Here is a 24,781-nt window from a genome sequence, read left to right on the forward strand (position 1 = left end):
CTGCAGAGGATGTGCATCCGGATATGCCATGTTTGTCTCAACAAACGTTATCAGCCACAGGGAAGCCCCTGCAGACGATCCTAGTCACAGACCAACATGGGGAGGCGGAGATCTCTCAGACAGTCGGCGGCATCTGCCGCCCCATGTCACTCCGCTACCCCACAGCCACCATCTCTTCACTCCCACTGCCAAACGGGACCCACGCCTTCGGGTCCACATGTCATAGCCTATCCACCAATCACACCCACTCATACGGCCCCCGCCTCTCGGGCCCCATGCCCGCCACGTCACGCCAAAATAATTACTTCCTCCCTTTCCCAAAATCCACCACCCTTTTCTCCCCATCGTCTCTCTCTTCTCTTCCTCGTTTCAGTCACCACTCCACCCGCGGTCTCGTACGCGCGACACGAGTCAACGACCGACGGCGATCGCCGGAGGTGGGGGGCGGCACGGCGGGGGGTCTCTGCTCAGCGTGGGGGGTGGGGCCACCATGGTGAGGAGCGGGAGTGTGCGGCGGACGGCCGCGTCGTCGTCGCCCGCCGCGGCGGCGGTGCCGACGGCCTTCACCGCCTCGCCCGGCGACTACCGCCTTCTGGAGGAGGTCGGCTACGGCGCGAACGCCGTCGTGTACCGGGCGGTGTTCCTGCCATCCAACCGGACCGTCGCCGTCAAGTGCCTGGATCTCGATCGTGTCAACAGTAACCTCGTGAGCTTTCTCTCCCCCCCTCTCTCTCTCTCGATCGAAACTCCCTCACTCGTTCGTGTCCTAGGGATTCCGGTGGTGATCGCTGTTTTGATCGGGGGATATGCGGTCGTGCAGGGGAGGATTCGATGCAGTTGAGCTGTGTGTGTTGTGTCAAGTTGGGACAATTTGATCCAATTAAAGTTGTTTATTCTATTGATCAGTATTGACGTGGTACCAACTTAAGAATTAGGTTGTGGTAACTGTGCTTTGCGGAGTCGGGATTTAGCTCCACTCACTTATGCTATTCATTTTAGCTAATTTTTAGTTCGATCGTTCGTATTGTTCATTTTGTCGGTTACTTTTTATTAGGTTTTGTGGCTATATCGAGACAACGTGGGGTTCCTTATCCATGGGCACTTTAATTCATCCTCGGCCTAACTTCATAGATAGTTTTTGACGCAAACTTCATAGATAGTGGATGGTTAACTTCACAAAGGCCTACATTTAATTCTTCCGGGCAGTGCATTTGCGGCTTATAGGATGACATGCAGTTGTCTTGGGTTACTGATCCAGTAAATTAGATGTATAGGACGTTGTGGTATAGCTTGTTTGCTTGTAGTACTTTTCACCTTTGTTGCATTGGATCATGAATGCGTCTATTTTTCTTTCTATCTTAATGCTAAGTAGTAGGATTCATGAATATTACCTGCAGTAAATTAATTATATACATTTACTGTTATAGGCTGATGTTTGAGGTCTCTTAATGATCCTCTCCCCAAGTTCAATAATGTATTTAGCATCTCATAGTGGTATATATACATATTGTACCCAGGATGATATAAGAAAAGAGGCACAAACGATGAGCTTGATAGATCACCCTAATGTCATCAGGGCTTACTGCTCATTTGTTGTGGATCATAACCTCTGGGTGATAATGCCATTCATGTCAGAGGGTTCATGTTTACACCTGATGAAGGTTGCATATCCTGATGGTTTTGAGGAGCCTGTTATCGCCTCTATCCTAAAGGAAACACTTAAGGCTCTAGAGTACCTCCATCGGCAAGGACATATCCATAGGGATGTCAAGGTTAGCTTCTACAGTAGTATTCATTTTAGCTAACTTTGTCAGTTGCTTTGCTCAGCGTAATATTATACAGGCGGGTAATATCCTTATGGACAGTCCTGGTATAGTGAAACTTGGGGACTTTGGTGTCTCTGCTTGTATGTTTGATAGAGGTGATAGACAAAGATCCAGGAATACATTCGTGGGAACACCATGCTGGTAACTGGAGTTTTCTTACGTTTTCTCTGTTGTATGTACAATAAGTGTTCTGCAAACCTTTAAACGTGTTTTCTGCTGTCATTTGGTCTTTAGGATGGCTCCAGAAGTTCTCCAGCCTGGAGCAGGATATAATTTCAAGTACGTTGGTAATATCATAACCTTGTTCCATTAGCTACCAGTATCCTGGTTATTTTGAAAAAGTTAATTTCAATATTTAGATATTAATTTCAATATTTAGATAAAATTGTGTTTCTTAAAATATTTTACCAGGAAATATGCTTCAAACCATTTGTTTACCAACTTAATTTGGTTATTTAAAATTTCCTTAAGGGTAAGAACTCTAACTACCATAAAAATACTGGGAATAAGGTATATTTTGGTATCAAATGCTTCAGTGAACCATTGGCAGATAACTAAAACATTCTTTCTTTCTTCTGTCGTTGCACTCAACATGTAACTGCAGTGCTGCTTGTGTTCAAACATTCTGTATTTTCTACTATATATGTCTTTATATTTTACTTGGTTGCTATTGTACTGTTGAGGTGCACAGTGCGCTCACAACTATTTGTCCTTGTACAGAGCTGACATATGGTCTTTTGGAATAACTGCACTGGAGCTAGCACATGGCCATGCTCCCTTCTCGAAGTATCCTCCCATGAAGGCAATGAATTATTTTATCTTCTGCAAATTGAAACCTTTTTATTAAAAGAAAAAGAGTGACAGTCTAATTAACAAGTGCATGGTCAGCCAAATATCTATGTGTCTTATATTCAAATTTTCACATGGTTAGTGTTTGCTGCCAGGGATGATGTTTTTGTGATTTTTGTATGTCATGTTGGGCTAGAAAACATATGTACTTTGCACTTGCAATACATGTTCTGTCATTTGTATACAATCCCATATACTACATGCACATACATTCTTCTCGTGAAACTACTTGTTCGGACTTTAAAGTTACTGCCGATGAACAGCGTTATCCATGCAGTTAGCAATATGCCTGTAGAACTTTCTTGTTCATAGAAAACAATCTTGGGTTTAGGATCCTACAAATACAAACTTTCTGCTGAACTGAGGATGTTTATGTTTTGCCAGAATCTGAGGATGTTTATGTGGTCTGTAGGTTCTTCTCATGACCCTTCAAAATGCACCACCAGGCCTTGACTATGACCGTGATAAAAGATTCTCAAAGGTAGTACTAGTCCTTTCAGCTAATTCTTGGCTAGCGAGTCTATGTTTTATGGCAGTATCTGCTTGTTTTAGCCTCAATGTTTACCTCCTAATGAAGGCTTTTCAGTTGTAATCAGTCTTTCAAGGAAATGGTTGCAATGTGCCTGGTCAAAGATCAAACAAAGAGGCCAACGGCTGAAAAGTTACTAAAGCACTCATTTTTCAAGAACGCAAAACCTCCAGAGCTGACTGTTAAGAGTATTTTAACTGATTTGCCCCCTCTGTGGGATCGTGTAAAAGCGCTCCAGGTTTTGCTAGTTTACTTTCCTTTTGTTTTTACTTAATGATGGAAACATTATGCCTTAATTAATTCCTGTTATCCTGTGCATTTGCAGCTAAAAGATGCAGCACAATTAGCTTTGAAGAAAATGCCTTCTTCTGAACAGGAGGCACTTTCTATGGTTTGTGATTTTGATGTTTCTTTTAAGTTCCACTTTGTTTTGTGCTGTTCTTTCATTTGAGTTCATGAAAATATGCTAGCTAGTTTATTTTACCCACAAACTTCTGAAATAGGCTTTATGGTGGTATTATATATATTCATTTTACAGGCTAATCTTCTGCTTTGTTTTTAATTTATTATCACTGACCATACCAGTCTTAATGATTTTGGTCAGTAGATGCAGCTTAAAAACAAATTTGTAGAGGGCCAGGGTCAATTTGCAGTAACACAAATCCCAGCCCTTGCAAAATGAAGTTAGAACTGTGGTATTACTTTCATGCATGGATATGTTATTGGTTGAACAAGGACTAGCACAGAATGATTTAAGATCCCAGCATATTAGACTAATGTTTGATGCTTTTTTAATTTAAAAATTAAAATGACGTTAAATTTTTTTATCACTTGTATGCTATGGTGTCACTATATTTATGCTAAGAATATGATGTCTAAGACACATTTCAGCCAACGCAATGATTTGTACGAGAGATCACTTTAGCTAGTCCACCTTACAGGCAGTAGCTAACTTCTATTTTTCTTTCATTTGTTAGCTCCATGGACGTAATACCCTAATGATTTTTGCACTTCTGTTTCACATACAAACTAATATTCATGATAAACATAGTTTGGTTTATTATAGATATGTTTGCACTTTTATTTCACTTACATGATAGTTTCCTTATCATCTGAATTATCTAATAGAGTGAGTACCAAAGAGGCGTAAGCGCATGGAACTTCGATATTGAGGATTTAAAGGCTCAAGCATCATTGGTAAAACAACCAGTTTCTTTAGTTCTATATCGAAATGCTACATTGCTCTCTGATTCATTCTGTTACATTGCTAAGATGTAAAATGACTGTAATTTAGTCTTATAAGTGAGATTTCCAACCTTTTTGCAGATTCATGATGATGATCCACCTGAAATAAAGGAAGATGTTGACAATGATAGAATAAATGAAGCTGATAAGGTTAGCTGCTCTCGACTTGATTTTGTTTCAGACGTAGGCTTGCGTTCTGGTAAGACAGGGTAATAACTGTAGCTAGATGGGATCATGTGAAAACTTTATCTAGTGTGTCAAATAGATGAAGTATCACACATGTTTAACTTCAAAGCACAGAAAAGAGCTTGCCGTTTATCAAATTTGAAAAGTCAGGGTCATTTGTAATGCCACAAATGCTTCTGTTTAAATCTGGAAGATGCTTATGTTCTGATCCTGTTATTGTTTCTCGCTAATTCTGAGTGCTGCAGAAACATTTGCACACCATGTTGTCATAGCTTATTGATTTCTTGTATGTAAGACAAAATTATGTACCAAATATGATTCCGTTTCAAGTCATTTATGATTGCTCTGTTTGCAGGAGCCGTTTTCTGGCAATCATTTTGGACAACCAAAAATTTTGAGTGGAAAGCACTTCAGGTTGAATCAGTATGCAATATTTTTTTGTGGCAATGTTTTCTTTAAAAGATATAGATGTTCTATATTGTTCCCTAGCTTGTGATTCTCAACATCACCAATCGAAGTATATAGGATTCAAGTTTTATTTTATGTGGTGTAGGGTGAAATTTTGGTCTTATAAATTAAAACAAGCGAAAGATTCAGTGAGCCTTGATGCATGCTTTTCTGTGTTACTGGTAGTGTGTTCATAATGTTCCACTCTTTTGTTACATTTCAGTGAACAAACTTGTGTCACTGCAGTAAGTCCAGGTGGGAATATGCATGAGACAAGCAGAGGATTGGTTTCTGAACCTGGTGATGCTGATAGTGAAAGGAAAGTTGATGGATATAGAAAACAAGGGTCAGAAAACGAATCATTACCCTCTACATCAAAACATGATTCTGAAGGACAAAACAGTAGTAGTGAAGTTAAACAAAAAGAAAGGACTTGCTCTGGCCCAATTCCGTGTTCTGGTGTACATAATAAATCAATAACTGAAAGCAGTCGCATTTTTGATAGGTAAGCCTAACAATTTTCACTGTTTTTTTTTTCCTATTCCAATTTTAATATTACTTGGCTGCTACAATGTTGTGCATACCAATAATTTAATGCATGTTTTTTTTGGACTTTCCTGTTTGAAATATTACATATGAATATGCCTCAGAAATGAAACGGTACAGTTTAAGATGCTTTTTCCCCCCTTAAAATCGGCTAATATTTGAGCTTTCAAGTGTCGTTAGTTCTTAAATGTTTGACTTAGGTCATGCAATAATTGATTTTATAGAAACAAATTAGTAGTTATTCTTCTTGAATTTGTATACCTGAGTTTCCTGTGAGTACTGTTATGAAGTTAGGAGGTTTCATAATTTTTTTGCTGAAACAAATTGCTCAAAAAGGCATTTGCATACCTGAGTTTCCTGTGAGTACTGTTATGAAGTTAGGAGGTTTCATAATTTTTTTGCTGAAACAAATTGCTCAAAAAGGCATTTGCATTTTAAAAGCACTTTTGGTTATTGTTATTCCTTGCTGCAGGGAAGCGGCAGTTAAGTTGGCATCTGATAAACAAAAGAGTTGTACAAAAAGAACCACAAATCTCAGTGGTCCTCTTGCACTCCCTACTCGTGCTTCTGCAAATAGTCTGTCTGCTCCTATTCGGTCTTCTGGAGGTAGGAAACAGCCAGTACTTTTTTGGATGCACATGATAAACAGCAGTCACGTGTTAATATTATTAACATAGCAAATGACCGCATTTAAGGTTTACAGACTTTTGTAACATAAATTAGATCATTTGAATTCACTGTGGTTATGAACTGAAGGACAGTATATGATTATCTGCCTGTTATTTGCAGGCTATGTGGGCTCCTTGGGAGATAAGTCTAAGCGTAGTGTGGTGGAGATAAAAGGACGTTTTTCAGTGACATCTGAGAATGTGGATCTTGCAAAGGTAGGTTTCGTTCTGAGCATACACTTCAATAGGTTGTGCTCCAGACTGAGCAAGATCACTACAAGGGATACTAATTAAAATCTTACTTGACAGGTTCAGGAAGTTCCAACAAGCGGCATTTCATGCAAATTACAGGAGGTAAGAATTTGTGCCCTATCCATTTTATTGAAAGCTCTGTTGTACTCTACAGTCTACACTACTTCAAAACCCACATCCAGCCATCAAGTGTCATGACTTGAGTTGCTCAGGGATCTTCACTGAGAAAATCAGCCAGCGTTGGTCATTGGCCGGTGGATGCTAAGCCAATGGTAAGCTTTTCAATGTCAATAATGTACCAACTTGTAGAAACTAATTACTTACTGTGATTTGATATTCAGACAAAAACTGTTTTTTTTTCTTGGAGAGAATGCTGGTTGGGAATTTCTTAGTGAAATGTTTCCTGCATCTGAATAAAACCTTACAAGTTTTGAATACTAGGGTTTGATTAAGGGCATTGTTCTGTACTTCTGTTTCTATTGTCATGTCATTGTCTGGATCTTAATGTTTTCTGAAAATACTAGTAGTATATTCTTCATATCATTTAAGACACTTATCTCCGATTTTTGAGCCACTAGATGATTTAGAAAGGCAACCAAGGTTCAACCCTTTTAACATATCATTTTAGTATTTTCTTTTCAGTGACACTTGCTACAGAACTATATATCTCTGGCTAGTGCAGCTCATGCAATTGCAATGGCCTTCTTGTTCTTATACAGTTTCCACTGCCCTTGTGCCTTCTCCATGCTTTAAGATTGTTCACAATAGATAACATTTTTCCCCCATCGATGCTGCAGTCGAATAGTCATCAGCGGAAGGAACTCTGCAATGGTTCAGTATCTGCGTCCGTTCTGATTCCCCATCTACGGAATCTTGTACAGCAGACCACATTTCAGCAAGTATGGGAGTAGCTTAATCTAGTGACCTCTAAGTATGGGCAGTATAATTAATTGCAGTATTTTGAGTTTTTGGCAAACTAAACATTCTCCATTTCCTTCACTTAGGATCTCATCACAAACCTCCTAAGTAGCTTGCAACAGAATGAGAAAGCTGACGGTAAATACTTTCCTCTGTATTTGCTGAAAGTTTTTTTCGCCTTTATTTACGATTAAATCGTTTGTTTTCTCCAGCAACACAGTATAGACTTGGTAATATGGATGGTGATACAGAGGTAAGAAGCTTATTAGCTTGGTGTCAAAAATTTTCCCACATATCATTCTTTTCTATTAGTCTGTACATAGTCTGTACAAAGAATTCTCAATACTACTACCAAATGTTCATTAACTCAAAGTTTGCTCACAATCATTTGGCAGGTTGAAACGTCTATTTCCGAGGGAGAACGGTCATTACTTGTCAAAATATTTGAATTGCAATCTAGGTAGGTTTGTTACTTGCAACTGATATTTAGGGGTGGTAATTGCATCCTTACATCCGTGGTGCTTATGCCCATTCCTCTTACCATAACCATGCTTTCCCAGTCGTCACGGACTCAGGTCACCACCTTGTACCATTGAAGTACAAGTGAATTTCTTAGTTTTCCTCATCAACTTAAGCTTTATATTAAGCTGGCTGGTGCATGCAACTCATAAGTCATATGCAACTCAACATGTGTGAATCCAAAGGGAGCCTCCACGTTAGAGAGGGGTGCATGGATTGAAGCATTTGTGAAGAGTTCATTGTTCTCCATTAGTTTAATCTTTTGGATGAATTTCCAACCTGGTATTCAATGTTACCAGCTACCAAAACATTGCCTTGTATTCACAACTCAACCAAACTGGCAAACCTCAAACTATTGGATATAGCTGCCATAGTATTATGTTTATGCTCTGTTTTATGCTCAAATCAAGACTCACGTGTTTAAGGCAGTGGGAGTAGTCTAGATAACGATGCTCACTTTAGCGCCGCCGGTGTAAATCGCGGCGAGCTGTAAAATGTGCAGGTCCTTAGTCTGTAGGATGACCGACCAGGGCAAGTTGCCTCAACAACTCTGTTGTTGTTCGTAACATGGCTCTCCTTCCATCTTAATAAAAATTGATCGGCATTTATTCCGCCGGCCTGGTGAAAGAAAAAATGGCGCGTGTTATTAAAACATCTATTTTTCATGCCAATGGTTGCCTGATGATCAATGCAGTAACATACCTTTCTACCTTGCAGAATGATTTCATTAACCGACGAACTGATCACAACAAAACTGCAACATGTCCAGGTCAGTAAGTCATGTCTGTTTAGTTTTCTTCACTGTATTGACACCTGAGGTCACCTACAATAAGGATCATTCTATTTAGACCATATGGTACTTTACTAAAAATGCCAAATTGTGGGGGAGGGGGCAAAACCTATTTTATAAATATATAGGACAATAGTGAACATTAAACATGGCACCCATGAAGTTAGTCAATTTTAATCCTAACATGGACACCATGTACATTTGATAATCATTATATATGATGGATCTCTATCATCACTTTCAGCTACAAGAAGAGCTAAAAATACTGTACTGTCACGAAGAAATAATCGACACTAGGGAGGTGGACAATGCTTGACATGTTAAGGTTGAGCCAGATTCTTTTTATTAGTACAAGCAGTATTCAGGCGACTAAAAGTTTTGCCTGCACTGGCTCATGCCTGGAGGCTTGGCTAATCGGATTCCAACAAGGTGTTTGAGGTGCACTGTTAGGAAGGGAGGAAAACTGAGAGGTGCCATGGATTCGTCTTGGGAATCTGCATCGAACTGTTGAGGAGATGAGAGCTCTTTGAGATGCATAGCAAGAAAGGCTGCTCGATGATGGCCAGCTTGGGTTTATGTATGTTTGTGTATATTTGTTCGATCTACTTAATTACTTGGGATTATATTTATTTATTCGGGGGACTAGTGTAAGGTGGTTATGAGAGACTGCGGTATCCATATAGTATTTCGGGCCGCACTTATCATTAAGAATTGAGATGGCCATGGATGCCAATCTTGGCCAATATAGTATAGAACCAATGAGCTGCGAGACTGGATTATTGTATTTATAGACCACCAGAATATATTGTTTATATGTTGTTAATTAGTACAGTGTCAGTATTATAGCTAAATTTGCCCTTTCTTCAAAAGATTTTGCCGTTTTATCATCTGGTATTGTCATGGCATATACCTGCCGAGCGTTCACCATTGTGGTTTGCTGGAGTGCCATTTGCACCCAGGCTGTGTTTAGTTCACATCAAAACTGAAAGTTTGATTGAAATTAGAATGATGTGATGGAAAAGTTAGAAGTTTGTGTGTGTAGGAAAATTTTGATGGGATAGAAAAGTTAGAAGTTTAAAAAATTATTTTGGAACTAAATACGCCCCCAGCTGACCTGTATGAATGCGATGCCTTATGAAAGCTGGATGGCCGTGTGAACCAACTATAAATGGGGGAAGCGGTCAAGCCTCACCGTCAACACCTAACACTGTCCAACCCAGCAGCAAGGCATTAGATTCATCAGCTCATCATGTCCGTGACTGCATTGCATCCTGAGTTCCTGCCTTCCTGGCCAAGTGCCCAGGAGTACATGCAAACAAGTGAAAACCTACTCGTAATACTCTCTCCGTCCCATAATATAAGGGATTTTAAGATATGTGACATATGACTACAAATCTGCGCAGAATTTTGTCCAGATTCGTAGTCTTAGGAGTGGAGTACTCCCTTTATCCCATTTTAAGTGCAACCATAAGTTTACGCGTCCAACTTTGATTATTTGTCTTATTTGAATTTTTTTATAATTAGTATTTTTATTATTATGAGATGATAAAATATAAATAGTGTTTTATACGTAACCTATGTTTTAATTTTTTAAAAAATATTTTAAATAAAACGGATGGTTAAAATTGTGCATGGAAAATCTGCACTTTAGAATGTAACGGTGGGATAAAACTAGGTAGGCCTGCAGTGGTCTGACCCTAGGGCCTATGCTGTGTAATTCAGGATAAAAAGCGGAGAAGGACAGGTCAGTATGTGCCTGACAAGCAATCTTTGCACTCACGGCTTTTCAGGTTTGTCCGAAGGAAATCCGGATTGAGATCAAAATGCAGTACTCCGTAGCTACTAGGACTGCATGGTAACTACTGCCAGGAAATCCATATGGCCACCGGGTGGCTCCTCCGGTATAACCGGGGAAAAAGGCTCTTGCGATTGTCCAGTTTGCACTGACAGGACCTCTGTTTCCACATCATGATAAGGTTCCCCAAAGCCCAACATTGGAGTTCGCTTGTTGAAGTTCAGTTTTAACTCACATTTATTCAAAAATAAATTTATGTTAAGAAATCATTATATTGGAGCACTCTCTTAATGTTTTTTTACTGTAGTAGCATACCTCATGTTGCTGTGATTTACTACTCCAGTACTCCTGCTACTTCTAGCATTAGCATTTGATCCATTACGAAGGACCATACGCGATATGTCCCTTAAAATGCATTAGAAAAAGAAAAAGGAAAACTGCGAGTACATCAATTAGGCAGTGAGCTTTCCAGATCACCAGACGAAAACCTCCCGAGCGCGAGCTGGAACAGCTGTGCTGACACGCGTGATCTCCGTAGGAAGAATGAAGTGAAACAAATGGTAGCCAAGAACCCAAAGGCAGAAGGACCATACACTCGTGCATCGATCTTCCTGTCAGCCGCACAATAATACAAAGAGATCTCGTAATCAAAACAGGGAATTGTACAGGCCAGCGGCAATTAGCGGCTATCATTGTCTTTCAACCCGACACCTAAACTCATCATCATCAGTCCAGCATCGAGCCAGGCATGATTCGCATTCATCAGTACTCCTACTGTCCTACTCCTAATACTCCTATTCAGAGAGAGAGAGAGAGAGAGAGAGTAATGCCGTTTTGAATGTAAGTAGAAATTTCTCAAGAATTTAGTACTCCTAAGAAACAATTCAATCGCCGTCAATAGGAAGTGAATTTCTTTCCCTATCATATAAGAGGGATTTTACGATGTTTGCGAGGTACAAGGAGGTGGGGCGACGTGAGCCGTTGATCTGCGAGGGGCAAGGTATGGAAAGAAAATATTGTAATAGGTGGCATTAATGTAAATATGATGATATTAGAATGACAAATGTGTCTTTTACACATATGAAAAGGTATGAGAAGGTATCGAAGGAATTAGCTTGTAGCATGTTGCGTTGCATCGTTCTTAGATACGTTTTGTTCGTATGTAAGGTTTACGTGTTCTTCGATAAGTTGAAAGGTGGAGAATTGAGGGCCGGCGGTGGACGTGTGGCCGGAGGCGGTGGTTGGAGGGAGGGGCGGCGGAGGAAGAGGACCCGGAGGAAGTGGTCCAGGACTGCCTATGTTCGCCGGAGCTAGAAGTGGCCGCACGGTCTCGATCTGTCAGACGATTGGTTTAGTTTTTTTCGCAAATCTTCCTCATTGAACTTGTTTTGTTCTTGTTAGGTGCGTAAATCTTCTCAATTTGTTGTCCTTTCGATCTTTGATTACATTCATCAAACGATGGATCACCAAATTGCTATGTAAATTAATGACTAATTGGAAATAATTATCAAGTCATGCGAATATGATATGTACCACGTAAATCGGACCAAAGTTTGGAAACCGACGTAAACAGAACGCCGAAGATTGGAAACCGAATAGAAGAGAATGTAATTTTTGTCCCCACCACATAAATCATATTTTACGTTACCTTTAAAAACTACTTGCGCGGTACCTTGTGGTACCTTCAAATCCACTTACACCATACCTTTCGGTACGTCCATACGTTGTTAAACATAATTGCCCTGTTATCAATTACCTTTTAATCCTTAGTACCTTTCTACCTCTGATACCTTTCATAAGGTACCTTTCATCGTGAGCCGTTAGATCTATACCATTTTAGAAATGCAAACACTGTAAAAGGTCTCATCATATAAACGGCGGCGCCTGTGCCTAACAAGCAACAAGCTGGCCAAGATTGGCACAATAGTGTTTAGCAGGTGCAGTAGTGGGACGCCCACCCATCATCCCCCGACCTGGACCTGGTTGGCGAGCGACATAGCGTTGCCCGCAGCCGCAGCTATCACCTTGTAAGCTATAGCAGCAGGGCGCTGGCTTGGTTGGCTTGGCTGGAGACGCACTATTTTTTGGTTGAGGAAAATTTTTGGTTTTAATTATCACATCGGATATATGGATATACATTTGAAGCATTAAAACAAAGCAAATTATAGATTCCACCAGGAAAACGAATTTATTAAGCCTAATTAATCTGTCATTAGCAAATGTTTACTATGGTCCCACATTGTCAAATCATGACGCAATTAGGCTTAAAAGATTCATCTCACAATTTACACATAATCTGTGTAATTATTTTTTTTCTATATTTAATACTACATACATGTGTCTAAATATTCGATATGACAGCATGAAAATTTTTGTTTTGGGAAATAAAGAGGGCCTAATTTCAAATGGCACGCACGCCATGATAGCTGCTGCCGCTCGCCCTGGCTGGACGCCGACGACGAGTCGCTGTCTCCCGCGCGCCAGGACAGAGCTGACTACGCCGGAGCCGCGCGGGTGCCGCGATTGCGAGCACTTTGGGAGTTGGGAGTTTGCATTCCAACTAGACATATTTCACATGCAATTTTCAAGAATTTCAACTTGCCCATCTCTTTTGTCTTATACCCTGTTAAAACCAAACAATCCTCATGTACAATTGTACATCACCCAATCCCATTATCATCCTCCATTTCGTGTTTGATTTCTTCCATCCACAATTAAAAAGTGAACTAACTACAACTACGTAGTACTCCTACTAGCCTAACACGAAGTAAAAAAGCACGGACAAAAAATCAAAAATATTTTTCTTGTTTCACGGGGTCTACTACCATCGCCTAATTAATCACCGCTCCTTGTCGTGCTCTCTGCCCCGCCCGTTCGCCGGCGACGGCGCTTCGCCGCCGTGCAAGGGCATGAACCCGCCGGAGCCCTCCTTCCGGCTCCTGATCTTGATCAGCCCGTACAGCTTCTTGAACTCCCTCATCGGCGCGTCCTTCGCGAACACCCCGCACGCCGCCGTCGCCGTGATCGCCTCCTCGCCGCCGTCCGCCGCGTCCGCGCTGGCGCGCGCGGCCTGCTCCTCCCATGGCCCGCCCGCGCCGGACCAGCTCGTGTTCCGCCTGTGCGGCGGCCGCGGCGCCGCCGCCGCCCCGGACACGAGCTGGAGCTTCGTGATGACGTTGCGCAGCGCGCGGCTCGGCGACGAGCGGTTGGCGAGCATGATCTCGCCGAGCTCGGCGGGGCTGAGGCGCGCGCCGCCATGGAAGCTCTCCTCCACCTGCGGGTACAGCTTGTGGTCCTTGAGGCCGAGGTAGTTGCTGGCCAGCGCCTTGAACGCCTCGAAGTCGCAGAGCGTGAAGTGGATGTGCACGTCCAGCCTCCCCGGCCGCACCACCGCCGCGTCCACGCCCTCCTTGCCGCCGCGCATCGTGAACACCATCACCCGCTCCTCGCCACAGCACGACGCGACGCCGTCCATGAAGCTCAGCACCCTCGCCGCCCTCGCCTCCGCGTCCCCGGCCCCGCCGCCCTGGAGGAACCGGTCGAGGTCCTCCACGAGGATGAGGGACCGCGGGGTGGTGTGCAGGAGCAGCGCGCGGAGGTCGTCGCTGCCGGCGCGGGAGAGATCGACGTCGTAGATGTCGTAGCCCAAGAACCGAGCCATGGCCGCCGCGAAGGTCGACTTGCCGGTGCCCGGCGGGCCGTAGAGGAGGTAGCTCCGGCGCCACACCCGCCCGAGGCGGTGGTAGTAGGCGCGGCCCTTGAGGAAGTTCTCGAGGTCGGCGCGGACGCGAGCCTTGAGGTCGGGGTCCATGGCCACCGTGTCAAGCGTCGCCGGGTGGGTGAACGGCGCCGACGCCCACCTCGGCGTCCCGGTGCTCCCGTCCACGCCGGTGTTGGCGAACAGCCGCAGCTCGCGTCGCCGGAGCTCCATCTCATCGGCAACGGACTCGACGTGCTGCAGGTAGGGCCGCAGCACGCGCGTCCGGTCATGGCGGCGCACGCGCAGAACCAGCACGTCGCCCCGGTTTGTCCACGCGAGGCGCGCGCCGAGGAAGGCGTCGCGCGCGGTGTGGCCTGGCCCAAGCTGCAGGGAGAAGCCGCCGTTGGTCCTCGACGCGGACGACAGCACGGAGGCGGCGTCGGCGTCCTCGAGCGACGGCAGCGCCGCCACGTACTGCGCCGCCTTGCGGAACAGCGGGTTCTCGGCGCCGCCGCCGTCGCACGCGAAGCGTGGCACCTCGTGGTACTGGTACGCCTGCGCCCACTCGTCGGCCCACCGCCACAGCCGCCGCACCGCGTACAGCGCCGACTTGTACGACAGCGCCATCCGCAGCGCCACCACGGCCAGGGCGGCGTAGGCGACGGCGACGACGACGCCGCCGCCGCTCATGGCACCCAGCAGCATGGCGCCGCGTGGGCCTTCGGTTCGGAGTAGCGCGCGCGCGCTGCTTGCTCCCGTGTCGCGTCGCGTCGCGTCGTGGCGAGTGGCGAGACGAGGGGGTTGGGGGCTTTAAGAGGGGGGAGTTCGCGAACGACGGCGTTTGCGCGGTCAAAGATGGCGATGAAAAGAGGCGCCAAATCTGATTCCATCTTGCGCCATCCTGTTACAGAATTCCTTGACACTTGTGTTTTTTTCTTTTTTAATTATTTTTTAATGATTAAGTTTTCAAAGGGTCATAGCTCATGATCCAATCACTGTTCGATCCAAAACAGACCACTTGGAAGTTGGAACAGTTGGTTTCTTTTTCACATCTGGGTGATTACTGCCTTAATTAATTTCGGTCTATTCCTGGATTAGCATAACAGCGGGATGAGACGGTTGGAAGAAAACAGCCAAGAACAGAGAACCGTCTTTATATCTGCTAGCTAGCTGTTGCCTGAATCACTATTGACTTAATTGTACTAATTGCATGCAAGAGAGGATTAGTCTTTGGAGTAGTTAAATGCAACAAAACCACACACTACTGAATTCTCTCCGGTGCAGCAGCGGCGCCTCTCGTTGAGGCTGCACGGATGTTCTGAGTTGGCCGTGCATTTCTACCCCTCTACAAGAGGATGTGAGATGTCTCCATATTGTAGTTTCGATCGTTTATTCGGTTGGACTTTATGGTGACAGCAAAATTTACAGCTGCCAACCAGCTGCGAAATTAAACTGGTACAACCAAATGGCACATGTCGGCAGCTGTCAACGCTGAAATGGCACGGGTGTCATAATCTATTGATGAAATTAACGACATGAAAAAGAGAGATCAAGAGACCGCGCACGGTGCAAATGGCAGTCTCGCGTTCGACTCTTCAGAACATTTGCTTACCGTCCTCTTATACTGTAACAAAATTAACATCGATTCATTTCCATTATATAGTATTTACTAGCTTCTTTTTATCCTTAAGAGAGAAATCAGCCATTTTATCGACCCGGCTTTCTGCAAACAGCACTGAAAATCAAGTACAATGGACGTTACAACGACCTTCCATCTTGCGTAAATTGCAGTATAGGACAAGTGAGAAAAGACAAGTCGATTAAAGAGGTCAAGCGAGTGCCTCTTGGTATCGGGTATGGGCATGTCATAATCTAATTAATCTTTGTCTTGACACCGTCCGTTGACATACGTTGCACGGCAGCACGGGATGGAGAAAAGAGAAGATTTCCTGAGCAGCACACTTGCCAGAAAATTTTTAAAAAATATATATTTGTGTTGCATCACACTGCAACCTCTCGCAAGGTGAAAACGCTACATTACGAACCACCACACACGTAACCTTACCTCACCTGGGATTTATATGATGTTTTTTTCTTCTCGAAAGCACCTGGGATTATATGATGTTAATAAGCTTATAAGCAACCGCTTGAGTGCAACAAAAAACAAACGGATTTTTTTATCCTACACCAATTTACTATGCATCGTCCATTGTTCCATGATCCCATGGCTAATATTGGTCTTATACCTCATAGGAGACATAATTTATTGCCATGCAAATTTTATTAAAGATAATTATTTACAGCCTAATAAGGAATATCTTAATATTTATTTAACTGAATATAAAATTCGAAATAATATTAAATATAAAAGACATGTTCCGATTTCAAATTGAAATTTGAGTATCCAAATTATAATTTGAAAAACAAAGTTTCAGTTGTTTTTTTTAAAAACAGGTTCAAAAACTTTAAAATAGATACAGGTTATGCTTCACATAGCCTCAGTTTGAGGCTTTAGAATACACTGCCAATTTAGAAAACTTATTTTTACATTTATATTTAGTTCTAACAATATAGTTTTTCTCTGTTTTCACTTAGATATTTGGAATATGGAAACTCAGAATGTTTGGTTCTTCCTTGATTTTTGGTAGCTAGGTTACGGATGAATGGGTCATGGGTGATTAATTAGGAAGGACAATGATTGTTGGAGTAGCTCCGATTTATTAATAAGGAGACAGTATATTTTTTTAGATAAAAAAGATGTTTACTCCCTTCGGTTTCATTTTAATTGACGCTTTGGACAATGACACGCTCTACAAGATATAACTTTGACCTTAATTAATTTTCTATTATAATATATAAAATAAATAAATGCATGTTTACTTTTATTATAGTGTTTTGAAAGACAAATCTATATATGTTTTTTCTAGTTTCTTTAAACTAAATATTTTTAAAGTTATTGATGGTCAAAGTTGTAAAAGTTTAATCTTAATCTTGTCCAAAACGTCAATTAACATAGAACTAGTATTGAACAGTTAGGATTTATTATGGGCTCTTACCTCATGGAGGCAATTTAGTTGGAGCAATGTAAAAGATCTCAAAAGAACAGGATTGCCGCCGTCACAGTCTCACAGAAAGCAAGTGGTGAAAACGATCGAAACCACAAGGGATCCGAACATTTTCTTGTGTGTACTATATATCGACTCGACGGTCAACACAGCATGGAGGAGGGTTGCTATGCTTGTGAGAAGTTGGATCTCGGCGAGCATTCCTCTGCTGACATTTTCGACGGAACCACGCACCAATCATGCGTCGCATGCAGTGGTGGTGGTCACGCTCGCACGACGGCGTCTCTCTCTGGACCATATCAATCGGACTCGGCCGGAATCGGGGTGCGATCCAAATTAGTTACTTAAGCTTTCGGTTGGGGACAGGTTTACAAAACCGCGTGGTTATCATATGATTATCGCAGTTATCATGCACTATAATCTTTTTATTTTTTAAAACCATGTTATATCTCGTGGTTACCATGCAGTTTTCGGGGTTACCACGGTGTCCGATAATCGCACCGAAAATGGTAAAAGGGAACCCTGGTTGGGGTACAGCATGATGCAAAGCGATCGAACCGACAAGCCCAAGCCCACACCGATCGATCTCGACGACGAAGTCGCACCGCATCGATCACCTGCATCTGCATGTCAACGCGAAACAATTCAGCCGTATATGCACTGCGCGCGATGTCCCATCCGGCATCCGCCACGCTGAATTCGGGTCGCTTTCGCCGCCACCTGCACTGCACCGTACTACGTATCCGCCGCGCGATACGATCACGGGGAATCGGGGCGGATTTACGCATGTCCGCCTCGCCTCGATCGATCGGGACCATCATTCACCACCCCCCATCAGCGTACGTACCTCCTCCTGCTTCTGCTGCTGCTGCGTGTCAACGCGCGTTTTTGCTGGCCATCTCCGCGGGAGCTGCACGGCCTTAACTGCCAGCCATGGCGTTTTGCGCACACAGTGGCGAAGCCACTGGGGGTGCCGGGGTGGGCCTGGCACCCCCCATCCCCATACACTGCAAACCCCCCGGGTGATTAGGCATCTAATCCATACAATTAACTCATTAGTTAGTTGTAAGTTGAGCCTATACATAACTAACCAATACGTGATTACCTGAGTTAATGCAACTAAGCGATGTGGTTGCAAGTCTCCAAAACTAAAAAAGGATGAATAGAAATGATGTCTTGTCATTCATGTATTCAGTAAATTTGGTGCTATTTAGTTGCCTAATTTTAAAAAATGATTCTTTTGGCGACCACGTATGTTAGTGCGAACAAGAGGTGAGGTGAGGCCAATCTGCCACTCAGCATGAACTGAGCCATCAAGATCCACACCTTTGTCTACCGAGGCGCTGGTGAGTTCTTGCATCTCGTGGCCAGCACCCCCAATCACTAAATCCTGGCTTCGCCACTGTGCGCACAAGCAGTCTTATAACTTGTATACAGTACGTACCACGTCTCCGTCCATACCCGATGTATATATTGAGCTCTTTTGCTAACTGTGCCTCAATTCATTACAGTAGTCATTACACGGCGGTGGTCGGTCAGGCGATGTATACATGCTACTGATACTTTGGAGTACTTGCCAGGGCTGCGTTCGGTAGTGAGTCGTTTTTCACCTGCACGCTTCTCAAACTACTCTATTAATCATATACTAATACTCTATTAATCATACGCTAATAGATTACCTCGTTTTACGTATCTTTCTCGATCTCACCTTTTCCTCTACTCTCAAACACTCCCGTAGCATGTACTCTCGTCTCTTAGAGCAGGTATAATAGCAGACTATTAGCCAGCTATAAACATATTTTAATAAGATAAAAGATGAGAGAGAAGAGCAACACGCTACAGATTTGTAGCCAGCTGCAGCATGGACTCCAAGACGCAGTGTGTGTGACAGGTGGGACCATATATTAATAGTATAGTAAGCAACTATTGTATGTATTAGCTATTAGATTAGCTATATATGAATTGGAGCTAGTAGTAGGCTATACTATTGAACTTGCTCTTATATAGTTACGGTATTCTCTTCCAGATTAACGCACGCCGTGACAACGAAATGATCATCGACACTCGTGAATTCCTTGCCACGAGTCAGAGCAAGGGAATTTTCTCGCTCGCGTGTTTGGACTGGAACTCGACACACAGGGAATAATAAACAGCTATAGGCAGGAGCTTTGCCGTGCAGGTCGTGCGCGTGGTCAGATAAAGCAAAGTGATCGATCAACGGCGTTTCGATCAGAATAAAAAGGGTCGGAAATCAAATTAGAACCTTCATCGCGGCGCCGGCCTGTTTCTAGTCATGAAAGCGCCAATTACAACTGCGACCTCTACGAATAGGAAACTAAGCCATCGATTGACTAAATATGTCGACAACATTAACAGGAGTTGTTATCAAGATAAAACATCTCTTAACACGCCATTCGTTTTCTCATCTAGAATAAAAGCCAATGCTTGGACTTTTACATTGCTGTGTTGGAATTATTTGGGCTAAACTTTGAATAAACAAGCACATATGCACGTAGTATTAAATAATCACGCAAGTACGAGCAACTGCACACCATAAGTTTTGACAATCACTGGTAACTGATCTAATTACATGCATATAACCAACAGTCAACCATTAGGATAACCTTCATGTATATCCCTTTTGAATAAGCTTCATGCATGCAAAGAACATATTCTATTCTCTAGAAGGATGGGCCAGCCATTAACAGAGAACACCTCAGTCACACGGAAGAAAAGCCCAAAAAGAAAAGGATAAGATATTCCGATGCTTGTATACGAAGCTCTAAAGACTAAAGGAAACCAGCGTGTCAGCAAGATGTTGGTTCAGTCTAAAATTTTGATGCAAGATTGCTAGCGCCATCAGGTATGGCATATGCTGAATGATCAATCATGAAGAGCGTTGGCCCATGCATGCTATTGCATGTTTATGTGCTTTAGCTGCAGTGTTATACAGTACTGTAGCGTCAACGCCACGATCCTTTGCCATAAGAAGGACGCCTTTGATCCTTATACATTAAGAAACAGGAAGAATATTTTTCGGAAAAAGGATGAAAGACAGGGTGCATCCTTTTCTAAGGAATGCAACTATTCCATCCAACGCCATGCCTTTTGGTCTATCAAACGGTGCGATTTCGCGAAAACTCCTTATATATGAATTTCTTAGAAACTAGTATATATGAACTAAGGGCACGACGCTGCCCATTTCTATGTTCTAACCAAGGCCTACAAAACCTCGCACGGCTGCATAGGCTGGGCCTTCTTACACAAGTCAAGCAGCAAGGAGAAATCAAAATTCAATACCGTCATGATCCACTCCACTTCACGAGGAATCATACGGTATGCCCCCAGCAGAGTTGCCTGCACAAAACGAGTTAAAAACCTCAGTGAACGCCAGACATGGTTAACACCTGTACATTTGTAAAAGTCCACTATTATAAGAGAAGGCAAAAGGATGATATGGGTACAAGTCATCAAAATTGCCTCCCTTCTCATGCCTGACATGCCTCATTTAAATCGGCCGTTAGGTTAGGTTGAGATACAACAGATTGACCTACTGAAAAGCTGATACACATTCATATACAAACACAAAGCTTCTAAGAGTATTAGCTGTTTCGAGTTGTAAATTAGCATTTCAGATCCCACAATTACCAAAGTCTGTACCAACTGATTACCAAGAAAAATGAGACGATATGAGAACAAAGTGAGAATTATTTCACTATTTATGTGATCCATTACATAGATATACTTTAGTGCAGAGCATGCATCAAAATTATTTTTAGGATAATATCATTTAACAGCCTCATAACACCCCAAGATACAACAGATAGCAGGGCTTATTATTGTATTTCATGAAGCATACGATACAGGAAATTAGGAAAATCTAGCCCAACGGGGAGAGGTTTAGAAGGGCTGAAGGGGCATCAATGATGATGGTCCACCTTATCATGTCTCAAATTTTTTTGTCTAATATGCATGCCAACATACAGAAAACAAAAGGAAATCAGGAAATGAGAGCTTGGAGCTGCAAAATGACCCTTTTTTTCAGATTAAGGGGGTGTTTAGATCTAGGGGTGTGGCGTGCCACATCGGGTATTATATAGGGTGTCGCATGTGGTGTTCGGGCACTAATAAAAAAACTAATTACAGAATTCGTCAATAAACCGCGAGACAAATTTATTAAGCATAATTAATCCGTCATTAGCAAATGTTTACTATAGCACCACATTGTCAAATCATGGAGCAATTAGGCTTAAAAGATTCGTCTCGCAAATTAGTCACAATCTGTGCAATTAGTTATTTTTTTAGCCTATATTTAATACTTCATGCAAGTATTCAAACATTCGATGTGACAGGGTGAAAAATTTTGGGATGGGATCTAAACAGGGCCAAACTGAGTAAAATACTATGCCTACTGCTAGTGGATGTTGATCATGCTTTGTTACATTTTCAGTGCACATGAAATATTTAAATGCATATAATGGGGGTCTCAGTTTAGCCTAAATAGCTATTCGTTCTTTACCAGGGCTGTTTTGCCACAAGAACAGTCTAGTAAAGTGACAAGTGCTGTTGATGCAGGGAAAAAAGGAAAACAGTAACTTTGATACTGAATAAAGAAAAGGTAAAGAAAATGATAGGTTCAAAGAAAAAAATGACTTACTAAGCATCAATAAATGGATCATTTTGTCATCCTGGGATTGCTGTAGCGCTCTGAAATGACATGCCACCAACAATTTGAGTCATGATGTCAAACCCTTGATGACATGCCTGGACCTTGAGCTATTACTCTGTTTCCTGGTTCTCCATGGGATGGGGAATTGCTTAACAAAACTAGTGAAGTCAGTGTAGAGATGACCCCAGCTTCTGAAGGTAAATGGTCTGTTGATTTATGCTGCATAAATATTCCAAAATGAATATTATCGATACTTAGTTCTGACATTAAGAAAGAAATATATGTTGATGTTTAGTACTGGTATGTCTTTACAATGCTTATATATGTCATGAGACCAGAACTAAAGTAGTGGGTCAAACTAATTCTTACAAATATTACACCTTGGTTATCTTTCTACATATCCGTGTATGAAAACCTGAAAAGGTAAACATAACTACAGTCCTATACCAAATGAGAAAACTTATAATATATAGTGTATACCACTCTAGTCCCTAGCTACAAGTGCTGTCAGTATGCACAAATAAAGGGCAACCCCTATTTGAAGGAGGGAAAATTACTGCTAGGCTCCTAAGCCCTTGTTTAGTTCCAAACTTTTTCTTCGAACTTCCAACTTTTCCATCACATTAAAACTTTCCTACACACACAAATTTCTAACTTGTCCGTCGCATCGTTCCAATTTCAACCAAACTTCCAATTTTGGCGTGAACTAAACACACCCTAACTTTAGTTTGGACGTTCTCTACGGTTCTCATATATAAATTGTTGATACTATTATCTACCTTATTTTGTATCTGTTGCTATCAACTGAAACTACATCCTCGTTTTGGTGATTGGCATTTGGACCCTTGCTTAGAATTGTCACTCACTAATCACTATACCTTCAAAAAAAAAAACCAGGGGCACCCTTTCTCTTTTCAGATTTACTAAAGATTACTCTGTTTTACAGGTCATTCAACCTCACAGCCTACTCACCATCTTCCCATATTCTTCCTCCCTGAAATAACTAACCAACAAACCAAAGCTCACTGATTCCAATCCTCACAATGCTTCTATCCAATCTACCTAGTCCTTACCTGAACTATCTCATCCCCAATAGCCATATACTTATCCCAGATAACAACATTTGCTGAACAAAAGCTGAATAAAATCGTTACATACTATGTCTGCTGCTCCACATCACAACCTACTTTCCATCTTTCTCATTTCTCTCTTACCCTAAAACTAAAGGAGCATCCAGTGCTGAAAATACCTAATTCATTCCTTCACCTTTCTGAACAATGATATAATAAGATCAGACGGTTGATGCTGCAGGCACCATAATCTGCTTACGTGCAGCAGCGCGTGCAAAACTAGTTCAGCCATCACATTCTCAAGGCTTTTGAGGGAAGCATGGCCCCTTAAACTACCTAAGCCAGCTCTAGATCCTGCGTGTGTACATACATGTGCAAGATCCACTGGAACTGCATTTAGTCTGTATACTTAAACAATGATCAAAACAATCTAAACCTAGAAACCAAAAACCTTGTAACAATTCACCACACATGACACAACCAGAAAAAAATTATTGCCAATTCATAATCACATTATTTATGCCAATTTAGCTTGTCTACCCATACGAAGGTACTGTCCCAGACTAACTCTGCAAACCAAATATCTGAATCATCCACCGTAAACTGAACACACATACAATACTCAGAACTCAACATATTATGTCGCAAAAGTTAATTCGTGCAACACATCAACGATGCCATGATTAAATCTACATTTGCCCCACCACTGACGCGACTAAATCTGCATTCACCCCGGAAAAAAAAACAGTTAACCCTAAACAATATTCTACAACCGAATCGGAAGTTTCGGAACCTTACCGAGGATTGGAGGAGGCGAGCGATCCGCTTGCAGTTGCATCACTTTCGTCTCACCCCTCGGCGCACTACCAAATGAGGTACCACCTGCGGGCACCGCTGCTCCTCCAACCGTCGCCCCTTGAAGCCGCCGCATGTACATCCGCCCGCATTGCAAAGCGCGATTAGGGATCCGCCCGCCCGCATGTACATCCACAAGGGCGATTCGCCGCAAACTAGCGATGGAAATCGGATGCACCTACCTAGCAAACGCCCGCGGATGATGAGGACGCTCCGCCGTCCATCGCCTCCTCTCTCCCTCTCTCCGCGATTCGATCTCACCGGCGCCGTAGCGCGCGGGGCGGTGGATAGCGTGTGATTTCTCCGCGGGTAATCCCATTGGATAAACATGGCGCGTTTGGGTGGTTCGGTCGCCGCACCACGCAACGCGACGCAGTGCGCGTGAGCGTGCCTAACCGTGTGCGACTCGGCTCGACAAAAAACCAAACCAAACCGATCAGATCGCATTAGAAAATCTCTCCACCGCTTGCAATTGCAAGCTAGCTGCAGTGGTTTAGGGCCAAACATGCTGCAAGTGTGAGTCGTTGACCAAAGAGGACATCACATTCGGAGTCAGAGATGGGAGACCGCCAGTGCAATGCTAGTCATAACCACGATATCAAATGCCAAGGAGTTAAAGAAATGATAGTTTGTGAACTTGTGAGTTGTGATGGACCGGGACGATGAGCATGGGTGAGCTAGGCATTGTCTCTGCGCAAGCACTGGTGTACTGCCGCTGCCAGGGTAGATCCACCGTCCATTGCAGTGGTCCATTGCCTCACCCTCACGCCGACACTTGTTTCTCAGCGCGCAAGTAATTAACTTGATCCATTCGAGAGAGATGAGGAGAGAAAACGAACAAGGTTTGGTTGA

The 24,781-nt window shown here is 42.9% G+C and overlaps 2 protein-coding genes and 1 long non-coding RNA gene across 5 annotated transcripts; 1 reads left to right on the plus strand and 2 right to left on the minus strand.

The window, feature by feature from the left end:
• Positions 1-422: 422 nt before the first annotated feature.
• LOC127766955 (uncharacterized) lies at positions 423-9,601 on the plus strand. Of its 3 annotated transcripts, none has more exons than XM_052292137.1 (22): positions 435-706; positions 1,518-1,772; positions 1,843-1,967; positions 2,061-2,105; positions 2,547-2,628; positions 3,088-3,156; positions 3,272-3,442; positions 3,530-3,595; positions 4,333-4,401; positions 4,531-4,599; positions 4,991-5,058; positions 5,306-5,587; positions 6,101-6,234; positions 6,418-6,512; positions 6,606-6,650; positions 6,761-6,820; positions 7,346-7,447; positions 7,553-7,604; positions 7,679-7,719; positions 7,862-7,926; positions 8,703-8,754; positions 9,020-9,601. In XM_052292137.1, exons 1-22 carry the CDS (start codon positions 491-493, stop codon positions 9,089-9,091), a joined length of 2,235 nt encoding a protein of 744 aa, XP_052148097.1. In that variant the 5' UTR covers positions 435-490; the 3' UTR covers positions 9,092-9,601. The 3 variants fall into 3 exon arrangements, 2 of the variants coding, with proteins under 2 accessions (XP_052148097.1, XP_052148098.1); XM_052292138.1 differs by having other exon boundaries at positions 439-706; positions 4,991-5,049; XR_008016321.1 differs by lacking the exons at positions 7,553-7,604; positions 7,679-7,719; positions 7,862-7,926; positions 8,703-8,754; positions 9,020-9,601 and having other exon boundaries at positions 423-706; positions 6,731-6,820; positions 7,346-7,364.
• Positions 9,602-13,159: 3,558 nt separating this feature from the next.
• Positions 13,160-15,181, minus strand: LOC127765838 (AAA-ATPase At2g46620-like). The gene has a single exon (XM_052290798.1). The coding sequence runs from the start codon at positions 14,973-14,975 to the stop codon at positions 13,410-13,412; it is 1,566 nt and encodes a 521-aa protein (XP_052146758.1). The 5' UTR covers positions 14,976-15,181; the 3' UTR covers positions 13,160-13,409.
• A 5,186-nt stretch (positions 15,182-20,367) lies between these two features.
• Positions 20,368-24,472, minus strand: LOC127768912 (uncharacterized). Its single transcript, XR_008016633.1, has 3 exons — positions 23,873-24,472; positions 21,993-22,223; positions 20,368-20,692 (listed from the first exon to the last, which is right to left on the minus strand). It is a non-coding gene; the product is annotated as an uncharacterized LOC127768912 (long non-coding RNA).
• Between the last annotated feature and the right edge of the window lie 309 nt (positions 24,473-24,781).

Source organism: Oryza glaberrima, chromosome 3 (assembly GCF_000147395.1).
Source record: "Oryza glaberrima chromosome 3, OglaRS2, whole genome shotgun sequence".
In the NCBI taxonomy this organism is placed as follows: domain Eukaryota; kingdom Viridiplantae; phylum Streptophyta; class Magnoliopsida; order Poales; family Poaceae; genus Oryza; species Oryza glaberrima.